The sequence below is a fragment of the Bufo gargarizans genome, chromosome 4 (genome assembly GCF_014858855.1).
Source record: "Bufo gargarizans isolate SCDJY-AF-19 chromosome 4, ASM1485885v1, whole genome shotgun sequence".
Classification (NCBI taxonomy): Eukaryota; Metazoa; Chordata; class Amphibia; order Anura; family Bufonidae; genus Bufo; species Bufo gargarizans.
The window spans coordinates 311,438,898-311,454,745 of record NC_058083.1 but is presented as its reverse complement, the minus strand read 5'-3'; the positions used below and the strand labels follow the sequence as shown (position 1 = coordinate 311,454,745).

Sequence of the window (15,848 nt, the reverse complement as noted above, 5' to 3'; positions counted from 1 at the left end):
TGTGCTGTGTGACAAAAGTGTTCACATCTTCCCAGATGTCATTTAGTTGTAATATGCCTTAGCGCCGTTTCTTGTGTGCATCTCTGAGGTTTCTAGTCCACATCTGCTCACTTCAGGAGCCCAATATCACTTCTAGCGACTCTACGAACCAAGCTGTTCTGCTAATGCTGATCCCTTGATGCACACAGAAAGCGGGTTACAAGTGTGATGTATAATTGCAGTGAAAAGTGCAAGCAACATGGTTTTTAATAAGAAGAAAATCTAAACTTAAGTTTGAAAAACCCCTCCTAAAGGGAGTCGTAATTGGCAAACTCGGCAGCAGCATGTATCCTTGTTTACATGTCATGAACGGGCGGCATGTCTCGTTTTGTGCTGTTTACTGCATTCCAGTTCAGTGATTCTTCATGCTGAATAATTAATGGATGCATTAAATTGTAAATGGAGACTTTAATGAACTACATTAGGCACAGCATTTTATGTTGCGTTTAGAAGAGGCAGCTCTATTTGTTTCATTTAGCATAATTGGTTAAGTGATGCTCTATGTGATGAAATGCATTAGAGAATGTAGTGCTGGATATGCTCAAATATCTCCCATGCCACCCTGTCTGTCTTCATGTGCCGCAATTTTAGGGCAACAGTGTCTTATGACTTCTAACAGTTTTCCTATCTGTAGCTGTGAGCGAGGCTTCACGTTATTTCATACTCTATGCACAAACTCTGAATTGCTGCTGACCGCTTTTTAGCTATTACAAAGCTCTTTTATAGCTAAAACATGATCTACCAAATATGAAGCTGTGGGCAGTGATGCCCTGATTGGCAGACCTGTCCATCGTTTCCTCTTTTTGCTAAATCCAAGTCTTTATCATTTTTTTTTCTTCTTCTTCTTCTATGTAACAGAGCTACAGACAGCCAGCTGCCTTCATTGTCACACAGCATCCCCTGCCAAACACTGTGAAGGACTTCTGGAGATTAGTTTATGACTATGGATGCTCTTCCTTAGTGATGCTGAATGAAGTCGACTTGACACAGGTCATTTGCCGTTTGGTTTACAATCTATTCGATAAAATGGAATGTCATTTTATTAAGAAGGTATGGTTTGTGACCCACAGGGTTGTCCACAATATTGGCCAGAGGAGGGAATGCTGCGGTACGGTCCTATCCAAGTGGAATGCATGTCCTGCTCAATGGATTGTGATGTCATCAGCCGAATCTTCAGAATATGCAACCTGACGCGGGTAACTAATTATAAATTTAGTGGACAATGTGATATTGAAAATTAAATGAAACTTGCTTCTGTTTTTTTTTCATCTAGTCCTTAACCCCTTAAAACAAAATGACGTAACTATGCAGGCTCATCTAGCTCCATATGCAGCAGGTGCTGGCTGTGTTATACAGCTGACACCTGCCGGCAATGATCAGAGGGAAGTTCGATCCCGGTCATTTAACCCCTTTAGATGCTGTGGTCAATAGCAACCACTGCACCTGAGGGGTTAAATCGTGAAATCGCAGTATTCTGACCGATTACTACAGTAGCCTGGGGCTATTGTAAAAAGTTAAATTTAGTGCCAAATGTGTCGGTTATGTTGCTAAACCAAAAATGGATATGCAGATCGATCTATTTTGTTATGTGACCGTCACATAAAGTGTAACTGTAATTATTTCTTTGTAATGTACAGGGCAATGATACTGACAATTTTTGCAATATACTTTAATTACTGAAATCATACATTTCTATTAGAAAAATAGCTGTAAAGTGGTCCATTTTAAGCCATAGCCACGCTCCTCTGTCTTCTGTTTACATAACAGTGGAGACTTGCCAACACTGACTGTAATGTAAACAGAAGACAGAGGAGCGTTGCAAAGGCTCAAAATGGGGCACTTTTTCTAATAAAAATGTACAATTTCAGTTATTATATTATATATTATATTAAGTATATTACATAAATGGTAAGTATCACCGCCCCTGTACATTACAAAATATAAAAAAATTACAATTGCACTTTAAAAAAATTAACATTGACTGCTGCTGGAAAATCTAAACTCAATTATAATTATTATTTTTTTTTTTTATAAAATTGACTTTCCCATGGTTACAGTGGCATTCTGTTTAGTTGGTTCAGTAAGTAACCATATGACGTTTTCATGCCTGATAGAGATTTACTGCCTTATACATTTTTATAAGAAATGTTTTATTGTGATGCTCTTAGGTATAGATGTTGAGGATGTGTACTGCTTGAGTTAACATGATCTTACAATCCATACCAGCATGGCACCATGACATTGATCAGTAGCTTACTTTTTGTAGCAGAATATAGCAGCTGCCTTAAAGGGAGTCTGTCACCAGGAAATTCTGCCTGGTAAATCAGTCACCATGTTTTATGTAGCTAGCTCAGATTAATGTAATGCTGACTTTAACTTGGCGATCAGTTGCTTAATTCTGGGGGGAAAAAGTATGTTTTAATCCATATAGAGTTGGACCCAAGCCAATCTGTGCACCTTAACGCTTCAGTTTCCTCTGTCAGCCCCTCCCTCTCCTTGATTGACAGGGCCAGGTTCCTGCATAATTATCTCACCTGGCCCTGTCAATAAAGGAAAGGGAGGGGCTGGCAGAAGAAGTAGGAAGAACAGGGGTGCATAAAGTGGCTTGGTCCCACCATTGCACTTAAAGGGGTTATCCCATGATTGTTGTAAAAAACTAAAATCAGACATCATATATTACATGGCAGTCTCTTTCTAAAAAATCTAGAACCAGCCCTGTACCTCACATGGATCCAGAGATCTCCCCATACATTGCTCTGCTAGATTTAGATCAGACTGGCAGCTCAAGGGGAGTGTCTTTTCTGCTGTGGCTAAGGGGGCGTGTCTCAGCTCTCCCTATAACAAATCAGGAGGCAGTTGAGGGATGAAACTGAGCATGTGCAGCCTTCTCAGTGAGCAGGACAAAGAAATAAAATAATGAACAAACCGGAGGTGGTGCTATACAGATACATTTTATTAAAGGGGTTGTCCGGGATCAAGCTAATTGTTTTTTAAAGCCGCTTACTAACCATTAGTATTAGTAAGTTTATGTTCCCAAGATGTTTTTAGGTAGCTTTTACACTGCTGCATTGCTCCTACAGTCCCCAACAGACTGTTTACATATCTGTATATGTATGCCATCACTTCCTGCTGCAAAGCATTGTGTGTCCCAGTGCAGCTCAGCAGCAGGTGGTTTCTACAGTGTAAGTCCACCTCCCTGCATCCGCCCCCCTCATACATATTCAGCCTCCTGCACATTATTCACTCCTCCATAGAGCCGCCCCCTCTTACATATTTATCCTCCAGCCTCGTATTCCTCCCCCATAAACTCCTCCTTGCAAATGTTATGTGCTCAGTGTTTGCAAAGCAGCTCCCTCCCTTTCAACCCTGTGGATGCCGCTGATGGCTGCTGACCGCGGCATCTACGGGGTTAAACACCCCAGATCGTCGCCAGCACCGATTTGGGGCGTTGGAGGCGAGTGTTAGCTGTAAATTAGCGGCTCCAGGGCAGCAGGAGCGGAGGAACATCGGGGCGATTGAGGACAATGGGGGGATTTATTTTAAAAAGGGAACTGGGGCCACATATGAGGGGGCTTTTTATTCGCTTTCAGGCAGCGATCAGGCAGCCTGAAACCAGCATTTTTACAGTACCGCGCTCCAATTGGGTGGTCTGCATAGACCAACCAATTGGAGTGAGCGTGGGCAAGGGACCACTCTGGTCCCTTGTCAGCACTTGGTGACATCACTGGACTGGAGGGGGTGGAGCTTAGCGGGATCTCGGCCAGGCTAGTTACCGCCCCTCCAACACTTTTGCATAATTAGCTAGGCTGGTAGTGACATCACCGGGCTCCCTGAGCAGCGGAAGAGGAAGCTTTCCTCCTCTGCAAGGGACCAGGTATGTCACTGAGTGAAAGAAAACCTTCACTTCCGGCAGAGAATTTATTGGAGCAAAAGGAGGCATTAGAAGTAAGTTCATCAGGTAGGACATGGGTCCCAAATCCCGGACAACCCCTTTAAATAGCTCAGTGGCTATAGGAAATTTTTTAATACAAAAGTATTCAGATCCATGTGCTGGTTTGAAAACTGTAGAATATTTTTTGTAGGACACCCCCTTTATAACTGCTCAGTTGTATATGTATTTAATGTACTTTTGTCTCTGGAATAATGCAACAGATCACTGCGTTTTATCATTACATTCAGCTTTGCTAACCCTACAAGTCATTGTGCCTGATTTACCTGTGAATTTCCTGGTGACAGATTCCCTTTAATGTTTGTTGGATCCAAATGACTAAAACATTAATTTGAGCGTTCTTTCTTTTGGACAGCCTCAAGAGGGTTATCTGATGGTGCAACAGTTCCAGTACTTAGGATGGGCGGCTCATAGAGAGGTGCCAAATTCCAAAAGATCTTTCCTAAAATTGATTTTGCAAGTTGAGAAATGGCAAGAGGAATGTGATGAAGGGGAAGGCCGCACCATTATTCACTGCCTGTGAGTTAACCACTAATAGCCATCATTTATTGTTCCTATGTCAGTCTGAACTCTCTAATGGATGTCCTTATTGGCCTGGCCTGTGGTTCTGATACGTGATTAAAAGTGTGAAATGAGGGTCTACAAATGGTAGCATTATATTGCTTTTATGTTATATGCATATGTATAGAGAGAAGCTTTTTATCTTTTAGGATTAGAAATATAGATGGAAACCAATTTTGTTTCTAGAACAAAGATGGCCTATATCAAGCCTGAGACGTGTTTACACATTTCTATAGCCGCAAAAACCGACAAGACTTTCCTGTGCCTTCTTCGATGTAAAGCAATGCCAAATACAGGGTCATCATTGAAGGGCAGATCAGCGTTTGGGTTTTTAGTGATTTATTTATTTTTTCTTAGAGAGAGATTTGGAGCTATACATTTATCAATGAAAACAAAAAAAATTTTGAGAATTCCCCCAGCTTGCCTTCCACCACTCTGCTGCTGTTCCTGTTTCTCACAGATAGATGGCAGTAAATTAATGAATTATTAATACATGTGACCGTTCCGTCAACATGCCTGCCTTGATTTTTCTGAAACTGTTGTCATGAGTGTAATCTGAGCAGTTATATCCCCGAATTTCTGTCCTGCAAAATATCTTGAAAGGGAGTCTGTCACCAAAATGTGCCCTTATACACTACTTACATAGCACTGTAGTATAACTATACAGGAGTTAAATGGTACCTTTGTCCTTTTTGTTTTGATGTTCACCAGAGGCAAAAGTGCCTTGCAAGTGCCTAGGGGCGGTGTTCGGGAGTTCGGGCTGTAAGCGGTGTTCGGGCTACTCTGCCGTCTTTTCACATAACCCCTCCCCAGCCTGTTGCTTGGACCACCCTGTAAGCCTCTTGCGTCATCCAGTGTACTGGCCAAGATCCCGCCGACACATGCGCACTGTGATGACCATTGTGGACAGCAGCATCGCTCCATGCAGTGTGCATGCAAATTCTGGTGACAGACTACCTTTTTTTTTTGTTTACTTATAATCCCTATACTGCGATTTATGCCTACATAATCTAATTAATCATTTTGGTCCAGTAGATTTTGTTTAAAACGTGCTTTTAAAATATGCAAATTACCTTGCTACCAGCAAGTAGGGCGGCTACTTGCTGGTAGCAGCCGCATCCTCCGATCCTAAAGACGCCCCCTCCGCATGTTGATTGACAGGGCCAGGGAACGGAATCGTTCTCTGCTGGCCCTGTTTGCATTCAAAATCTCGCGCCTGCGCCGTACCGGTCTTTAATCGGCGCAGGCGCAATGAGAGGCGTCCGCTCGCTCGGCCGCTCCATCCTCAATGCGCCTGCGCCGAGTGTAGATGTGAAGTCATCGGCGCAGGCCCATTGAGGATGGAGCGGCCACCTCTCAGTGCGCCTGTGCCGACTGAATACCGTTACGGCGCGAGATCTTGATAGCAGACAGGGCCAGCAGAGGACGATCCCGTTCACTGGCCCTGTCAATCAACATGCGGAGGGGGCGTCTTTAGGATCGGAGGATGCGGCTGCTACCAGCAAGTAGCCGACCTACTTGCTGGTAGCAAGGTAATTTGCATATTTTAAAAGCACATTTAAACAAAATCTACTGGACCAAAATGATTAATTAGATTATGTAGGCATAAATCGCAGTGTAGGGATTATAAGTAAACAAAAAAAAAAAAAAAACGGTTTAGTGTGGTGACAGAAGCCCTTTAAGGACCAGACCATTTTTTGCAAATCTGTCATGTCACTTTGTGGTGATAACGTTAAAACACTTTTACTTATCCAAGCCATTCTGAGATTTTTTTCTCGTCACATATTGTACTTAATGAAAGTGGTAAATGTGAGTCAAAATATTTGAATTTTATTTATAAATAAAATACCAAATTTAACAATAATTTGGAAAAATTAGCAATTTTCTAAATTTCAATTTCTCTGCTTTTAAAACAGATATACCTCCTAAAATAGTTACTACTTTACATTTCCCATATGTCTACTTTGAATCATTTTTGTAAATTAAATTTATTTTTTATTTTTTTGGGGACGTTAGAATGCTTAGAAGTTTAGAAGCAAATCTTACCATTTTTAAGAACATTTCCAAAACCCAATTTTTAAGGACCATTTCAGGTCTGAAGTCACTTTGTTGGACTTGCATAATAAAAATCACTCATAAATGGCCCCATTTTAGAAACTACACTCCTTAAGGTATTCAAAACTGATTTTACAAACTTTGTTAACCCTTTAGGTGTTCCACATGAATTTAAAGAAAATGTTGATGAAATTTCAGAATTTCACTTTTTGGGCTGATTTTCCATTTTAATCCATTTTTTCCGCTAACAAAGCATGGGGTTAACAGCCAAACAAAACTTTATTACCCTGATTCTGTTGTTTACAGAAACACCCTATTAAAGATCGTAAACTGCTGTACAGGCACTTGGCAGGGCGCAGAAGGAAAGGAACGCCATATGGTTTTTGGAAGGCAGATGGGATAATTTTTAAGTTGCCATGTCACATTTGAAGACCCCCTGATGCAACACTAGAGTAGAAATTCAAAAAAAGACCCCATTTTGGAAACTACAGGATAAGATGATAGTTTTACTGGTACTATTTTAGGGTGCATATAATTTTTGGTTGCTCTATATTACACTTTTTGTGAGGCAAGGTAGCAAAAAATAGCTGTTTTGGCACGGTTTTTATTTTTTGTTTTTTTACAGTGTTCATCTGACAGGTTGGATCATGTGCTATTTTTATAGAGCAGATTGTTACGGACGCCACAATACCAAATATGACTTTTTATGATTTTTTTTTTATATGAAAAACACGTAGAAGGCAAGCTCTGATGCCTATGAAAGACATCGCGCTTACCTTCTCTGCCATCAGGTCCCTACCACTGCAGAGCCGGAAGCGGAGGGCACCCGTACCCTCCCCGAACCTTCTGCATGCCGCAGTTAGATTTGACCACGGCATGCTGGCGTATGTAGCAGGGGCCCGGCTGTCAGTGACTGCACCCGCCCAATCTTCCCGCCGTACACGTACGACGAGGGTCCTTAACATAACTTAGTTGTGCAACTGAAAAACAGGATCCAGTAGCATTTTGGATGTCCCATTTACGTTAGCCTCTCACCAACTGATGACAAATTGTCACCTTATCGACAAGAAGTGCTAATAACATGTCGGCTGCTGTAAATTATTATTGCTGCCTTTTAATGATGATTTCATTACAGCACTCATGACTGAATGTCAGTAAACCAAAAGGCTCTCATGTTTCTCCTAACACTTCTCTCTTCTACTTTCAAGAAATGGTGGAGGCAGGAGCGGTGTGTTCTGCGCCATTAGTATTGTGTGTGAAATGATCAAGAGACAAAATGTGGTGGATGTTTTCCATGCTGTGAAAACACTACGCAACAGCAAGCCAAATATGGTGGAGACTCCGGTGAGTTTGACTGTGGTAGTCAACTGCTTTGTTGTCTGTAGACAGCATAATGTATGTGCATATGCAAGTGTAAGGTATATTTCCCCTACAGATAGACGTTTCCATTCATGCAGTACGTGGGATAAATCTGTCAGGTTTTCAGGTGCCACTGTCTATTGTATATTTCTGCTTTGACGTCTCTAATTGGAAGTGCAGACATTTTGAATTTCAAGAGCATCTGTCATTATAATCAACCCAATCAAATCATACAGTCTGGTAGGGTTGATCATGCTGTTAAAAACCAAACCCTGATTATGTCTCCCCATTGATGAGAAAACTGGATTTTTATTCCTATGTAGATAGACTTTCTGGAGCATAGAGGAGCCAGTCAGATCCTTTGGAGCACCAGATTGTTACGCTTGAGCTTTAGTCCCTCCCTCTATGCCCTGGATTGACAGGGCTAGACGTTTGGTCTAACGCACTCCAATTACACCTATGCCATGAATCCCAATCTTGACACTTATGCAGTGTATTTTCAGCTGCTCTCTAAGCAGCACAGATTTCCACTTAGCATACGCTGAGACCTGTCATCTTGCTCCTCTGCGCTGTCTCCCCCGTCTCGTTGCTGCTTGGAGAGTGCCGACACTGGGAGACAGTGCAGGTGCGAGATGACAGGTCTTGGTAAATGGAAATCTGCACTGCTAGGAAAGATTGGGACACACTGCTCAGGTGTAAGACGACTGAGCTAGACCGGACGTCAATCAAGGGGAAGGAGAGATGAATTAAAGCTCAGGGTGAGTAACAATCTGATGCTTTAAGGGCTGTGGACGCCCATCAGTACTCCAATAGGCTTATTTTAATATGAGTAAAATCAATTTTTCAGAGTATCGTTTTTATCAGCATGATCAACCCTACCAGGCCGTTTGCCTGGTTTAATAGGGTGGATCATGTTGACAGATGCTCTTTAAGTCTCATCTAATAATATTTAGTATTTCTTTAGTTCGTTCCATTAAGCAAATGCAAGTGAGCACTACTGTTGCCATAAAAAAGCTAAACGCTCCATATAGAGTATTTTTTGCATGGTGAAAGAGCATTGGTGCCCTCTAGGTTCCAGCTTAACAGTTCATGCTTGCTTAATAAGGTACATCAACTCATAATGATGTAGTGTTTGCACAAAATGTAGCTGGCCCCTGGGATCTCTTGCATATATCACTTTGCTAAGGAAACAATGGAACCCAAGCAAATTATGGAAATCCTGCTAGGCAAACATTCCTCAAATGAGCTGTGTGGTTAATGACAAATAATGTTTGTTTAGATAATTGTTTTCTAATTATTTTTTCTTCGTTGCACATGTTTTTTCCCGTTTCTTTGTACCTTTTTTTACTTCTGTAATACATGGCTGTTTTAGGGATGTGATACAGAAAATAGGACTTCAGTTTTTAATAATCTACCTACAAAAGCATCAGTCTAATTGCATTCTGTGAACATCATAGTTTTACTTTCATCTTTCTACTTCTACAAAATTTACTGTGAAATGACTTGTATGTAAATTAGCTATGAAAAAAATTAGTTACCATACATTAGCACTAATTATAACAAATCACTTGACGAACTAGAGGGTTTTTCACATTAACGTAGTTTACTGGCCTCAGAATACCGTAATCGAGGTATCGGGTTTACTGATTGCAGGCTCATCTGTATCATGACAGCTGGGCTGCTGGTCAAATGGACCGGATAGGCAGAACTATTGATCCCACCCGTTTAAACTCTGAGATGCTGTGGTCCATAATGACCGCTGTGAAATAGAAGGCCCCCAGGTCTGCCCCCTGTGCTTGCCTATTGGGCAGTGCCTAATAGATTGCCCGTCAGTTTCCTGACAGCATAATACTCTGCACTTACATAAGTGTATTACGTAAGCGATCGGATGATTGCATGTCAAAGTTCCCATGTGGCACTAATAAAGCGGTAAGATGAATAGCTAAAGATTTATTTTGAAAAAAAAAATCTCAATCTTCATGGAAAAAAAATATATGCTTCAATGGAAAAATAGACTTCAATGGAAAAAATGAAAAAATAAAATCCTATCCACATATTTGATATCTCCGCATCTGTAACTCATGACCACATCATAAAAGCCGTGTAAAAGAAAAAAAAACTGTCAGAATTGCTGTTTCTTGCTTATCTGTCACAAAAAATGCTATAAAAAAAACAGTGTTATGTACCCCAAAATGATAGCAATGAAAGGTACAAGTCACCCCACAAATCAAGCACTCACAGAACTATGTAGAAATAAAAATAAAAAAGTGGTGTCTTGGGAAGCTGGGGTGCCAATAGAAAAGGGGGTTAGTCGGCACTTCCCAATGCTATATCATTCTTTTAAAGGGGTTTTATTATTTAAAAGTGGTAAAATATATTTTCTTACTGTATTCAGAATTGCTGTTGATCATTGCGCACCCCAAAATGGGGTTTTTAAAAACTACAACTTGCTCCCAAAAATACAAGCAGCTACATCAACTGGGCAAAAACGGTTATAGTTCTTGGAGTGCAACAAGCAGCGTTTTTGAGTGCGTCCTGGGATGTGGAGGAAGACGGATCCGTCATGACTCGCAATGTAAGTCAATGGTGACAAATTAGTTTTCTCTGAGACAAAAGAAAACTGATCCATCCCCCATTGACTTACAATGGTTTTTGAAATGGAACAGTCATGGCTATTTTAGAGATAATACAACCAGATCCGTTCATAACAGGTGCAGACGGTTGTATTATCGTGACAGATGCGTTTTTGCTGATCCATGACGGGTCCAGCAAAAACGCAGATGTGAAAGTAGCCCAGTGCAAGCAGCGTTTTGGTGTCGGTCTCCAAAGCGGAATTGTGACTGATTGGAGGCAAACTGATGCATTCTGAGCGGATCCTTTTCCATTCAGAAAGCATTTGGGGCAAAACCAACCTGTTTTGGACCGCTTGTGAGAGCCCTGAACGGATCTCACAAACGGAAAGCCAAGACGCCAGTGTGAAAGTAGCCTACAACCCACAGTTTGCACAGTACCGGGATGTGTAATTAAGCCCCTAAGCACATTATCTGTATGCTTATGGATAGATTTTTTACACGAGCCCTAATGCTTTATCAATATCACTTCTATGCATTTACCACGTGTCCGTTAAGGGACTTCATTGCCCACAGTAGTAAACCTGATTCATTCCGAAAAACTCCTGCATCAGGAACCAGAAATAACTGCACCAGTGTTAACACAGTGTGCCTGCTGAGGATCAGGTACTTACTCATTTTTATTATGCCGCCTGGCTATGAAGTCAAAGCTAATGTGATTTACACATACTGTTGCAATGTAGAAAAAATATGGCTTTACATTTCAGACACACACTTGAGCACATTTTTCTAAGAAATATCCCCTGATACAGAGAGTGTGGAGACCGTAGATGAATCAATTTGTGCAAGCTCTCACGGCACACTTTTCCTAATCGGAAACCACAATTGCCACCGCAGTATCCTTATTTTTTGTTCTTTTACATTATAACTTTTGAAACTTTTTTTAGAACACGGATCTGGCGCAGTTTGAAGCAACACATTTATGAAGTTGTTTAGGGGATGTGGCTTGATGAGCATGGTGGTGTGGTGCACTGCTCCAAAACAAAATGCGCCTCCATTTTTGTTGCATTTCTGTGGGCGAGCTAAGCCAACAAATAAGTGGCGTAAACTTAGACTAGACAGTCTATAGGGCCACCGGATTCATCATCTAACCTCAGGCAATGTTGATAAATCTGGTTTACAGAGCATTAGTAACTGTGGGCCAACATCTGTACTATGCAATAGTGTGCGTCTGCCACAAATTTAGTTTTATATTGATGGCAAATTGGCAGAATAGTTTTGCAGCGGGTATATGAAATCCTTCCCTCTAGCCAGTGCTAGAGAGCTGATCTATCCGATTGGTTCATTGACACTGGGATGAACACAAACGTCTTTTGTAAACTTTTTGGTATGGTACGGAGATGCATTAGAAACACACACAGGCCCTTTACTATTCGTAAAGATGGCTTAAGCTTAGTCAGGCATTATAGACTGCACCAGATTTATCACAGTGGCTCAGGCTGGATGATCAATCTGATGCAGGAACAGGCACTTTTCTGTGACTCTGTATCAAACAATTTGTTGACATAGGTTCAGAGAGAATTTTACATCAGAATTGTGATGCAGTTTTGGTGCAAAATTGTGCATTTTAGGCCTCATGCACACGGCCGTTGTTTTGGTCCGCATCCGAGCTGCCATTTTGGCAGCTCAGATGCAGATCCATTCCCTTCAATGGGGCCGTAAAAGATGCTCCTTCCGTGGTCCGCCCAAAAAATATATACTGTCCTATTCTTGTCCGCGCCTTGCGTGATTTGCAGACCGCAAAACACACAACGGCCATGTGCATGAGGCTTAGACCTCATACCCTTTCCAGTGAAACTCTACCCCCTTGTCAAGCATGACACGAAGGAGTGAAGAAACCCTAGATCTGCCAATTTTTAGGCAGATTTTTGATGCAAACACATAATAAACCTGGACCACAGTGTTGTCACTGTGTAACATAAAATGTGTATTACTTGAAAACCCCCAAAAATTACACTGAATGACTTTTCTCTTTAGTGTACTATAACTGCCAAACTTAACAAGCATAACCGATTTTTTACTAAATGTTTTTCTTCATTTTACAGGAGCAGTACCGGTTCTGCTATGATGTTTCCTTAGAATACCTAGAATCATCATAGTTGGATGTGCCAACCAGCAGTTCCCGTTCGGACAAATGTCACTCCAGCTGTGCGGTGGGGGATTTTTACATGGGACCTTTTAAGTTTTAAACAAAGCAAACAAAAAAAAAGCTGAAAGGAAAAAAAAAGTATTTTTCTTATGACTTTCTGTATCTTCATAAAAAAGGACAAAAGCTGTTTCTATGACTGTAGTCAGTATTGATGAACTTAGTGCCACACGATCACACACTGCTGGAAACCAGAAGTGGACAAGTCTGTCCAGGATTTGTACGTATTTGTATATGCAGCCGTCTCACAAGACAACTCTCAAGCCAGTATGTTGCATGTGTCTATTTACAATGTGGCAGTTTCTCTTTTTTTAAATAAAATTTGGTTAAAATGATTAACAAAAAAGTGCAGATTTGACAGTAAATTCCTGTAATTCTATCTACATTTCAAGCATCACTGAACTGTACTTGGCTTAATATTTTTTGTACATTTATGCCATGATCGTACCATATATAGCCCAAACATAAGCCAAAGAATTAATTGTAAATATGTCAATATGGAGAAGCACACTCTGTATTTATTGCTTATTTACATTCCTTTATTTTGACGGCTGAAGAAACAATCATTTTTCCTGAGGAAAGCTTTTTGCTGAAAATGACGGCGGTTTATTTTTGTATGTAATGAACGTAAGTAAAAGGAATCTGTTTTCTGCATTAATCTCAGAGCAATGTTTCAAAGATGTTTTGTCGTATTTTATTCTGGTGGACTCAAGTTATGTGAATTTGTTTGGTTCTGGATCTTCTTTTAAAACAGGACCAAAGTGATATACCGTTTTCCACCAAGACATCAGTAACCATGGATCAAATATTCATATACCGTGTGGGAAATCACTGCTTACAAATTCAAGATCTGAGTCCCAGACCACTTGCTATGAACATTCGGTTACCGTCGAAAGGAGGAGAATGCAGCATTGTGGTCCAGGGCCTGAGAACATATGATTAGCACATTGTAAGAAAATGTGTATCTTGATGTTTACAGATGTGTAAGCTTTGGGCTATCGGCAAAGTAAATTGAAATAAATGAATACCATATTACAGGAGTGTCATTTGTCCCATGATTCCCGAAAATTTTTAAAATTATGATTTATGCCAGCTATTTGTGCGTGCGTTTCTTTTTTTAGTTTGTAGGTCTACAATGGAGTCAGTTTCTCAAAATGTATTCATCTACAGTAGGTGTCTTTTATATAAGCGTAACGTGTTGTATATTATACATCACACAAGCATACAATGCAAAATATTTTTTACAGTGGACTCTAGGATTGCAAAAATAAATGGGTCCATACACAATTGCCAGCTGAATAGATATACCGGTTAAAAGGGGTTTGAGACATTACCATTGATGACCTATCCTGATTATAAGCTATTAAAGGGAGATTTCGGTTGTTAGAAGTTATCTCTTATTCACAGGATAGAGGGTAAATATTAGATCATTTGGGGTCCTACCGCTGGGACCCCTACCGAGTACGAGAACCCTGTACCCCCTGCAGCCTCCCTGAAAAGAACAGAACGGATGGTCGGGCATGCATGCGTCCGCTCCATTTATTTCTACGGGGATTCCGGAGATAGTGGAGCCCAGTACTCAGCTATCTCCAGAGCTTCCATAGAACTGAATGGGACAGCCATGTGCATGTGTGAGCTGCCGCTCCATTCATTTCAGGAGGTACGGGGCCCCTATTCTCGTAATCGTTGGCGGTCCCAACTGTAGGACCCCCGCCGATCCAATAGTTATCCCCTATCCTGTCGATAACTTCTAACAATCAGAATACCCCTTTTATATCCGAGAAAGCAAATGGTAGCTGTGCTGCTGTAAGGATGTCCTAGATATCTCTCTTAAAAAATATGCAAACATTTTAAGAATAACCTTTCAAGACAAACAGTTAAATGACATAAAACTCCAAGATATAAACAAACAGGAAAAAAGCATAAAATATAAAATGATCAATCTCTTATTTTTTGTGAACCGGGAGGAGCTTAATTTGTGTGTGCAAACTACTGTATGCTGTCTCTGATACCAGACGCCTACAACATCAAGTGAATGAGAGTGATGTTTGTGAGCCTGCTATCACCAGTGTCAGATGGGCTCAGCTCTCCTATGCCTATTCCAATCTTGGATATCCTGATGGCGACTAGTCAAGAATCGCCAGAATGTATCCCGAACAAGCCATTTTTGCATGGTATGCTTTCCTGAAGAAGTATGGAAGGTACACCCTTGAATCACGTAGGCAGTATTTATGCCATAAAAATTTAATTGTTACATACGTATTTTAGGGTTTTTGTTTACATGATTACATAAAATGCTGTTAATATCTTTGATAAATGGCTACATTCTACATTTTCCAGCTGAGTGCTAACCCTACTCTCATAATGGAAAATTCAAATAATGATCATGTTGGCAGATGGCAATTCTCAGCATAAGATTAAAAGATATTGTGCATTTAACGCAAAAGGGAATTCTAATGTTTCCTGGACAATCAGTAAGGCCACTTTCAGACTAACGAGTGTCTCGCTGTGGACTTGCAGTGAGGCACCTGGCCTGAACTTCCACCACTGCCAGGGTCTCTTAGCATTATATTGATTTATGATGCTATGTTACCCTTAGGGCTCTTTCACACGAGCAGGTGCCATGCAGAGTGCCAGGCCCCGCTTCGGACGGCAGAGACACGGAGCATTAACATGATTGATAGTGCTCTGTGCCTGTCTAATCTTTCTACTACAAAATCACAGTGACAACTTTATCTCACTGTGAATTTGTAGTAAAAAGGTCACAGAGAGGCACAGAGTATTATCAGTCATGTTAATGCTCTGTTTCTCTGCTGTCCAGAGCGGAGCTTGGCACTCTTTCACGCAGTGGATTACCCCAACGGCATCCGCTCGTATTAACGAGCCCTTACAGTTCTGGAATGTATTAGATGACACTGACATAATGCTGTCAGTGTTATCCAATACATTCCAGAACTGTAAGGGTTACATAGCATCATAAATCAATATAATGCTATGCGACCCCGGCAGTGCTGGGAGATCAGGCCGGTTGCCTCGCTGCGAGTCCGCATTGAGACACACTCTCGTCTGAAAGGGGCCTAATGCTCTCTATACACCTAGCACTTTGTGG

General features: G+C 41.0%; 1 protein-coding gene across 4 annotated transcripts in view; it reads left to right on the top strand.

The window, feature by feature from the left end:
• Positions 1–13,774, top strand: part of PTPRK (protein tyrosine phosphatase receptor type K) — a 348,184-nt gene extending 334,410 nt beyond the window's left edge. For all 4 annotated transcript variants that reach the window (XM_044291903.1, XM_044291905.1, XM_044291906.1 and 1 more), the window contains 5 exons: positions 898–1,029; positions 1,110–1,235; positions 4,344–4,507; positions 7,813–7,948; positions 12,639–13,774. In XM_044291903.1, the coding sequence (XP_044147838.1) occupies positions 898–1,029; positions 1,110–1,235; positions 4,344–4,507; positions 7,813–7,948; positions 12,639–12,692 (612 nt within the window). In that variant the 3' untranslated portion in view covers positions 12,693–13,774. The remainder of the gene's footprint in view (positions 1–897; positions 1,030–1,109; positions 1,236–4,343; positions 4,508–7,812; positions 7,949–12,638) is intronic.
• Positions 13,775–15,848: the final 2,074 nt, after the last annotated feature.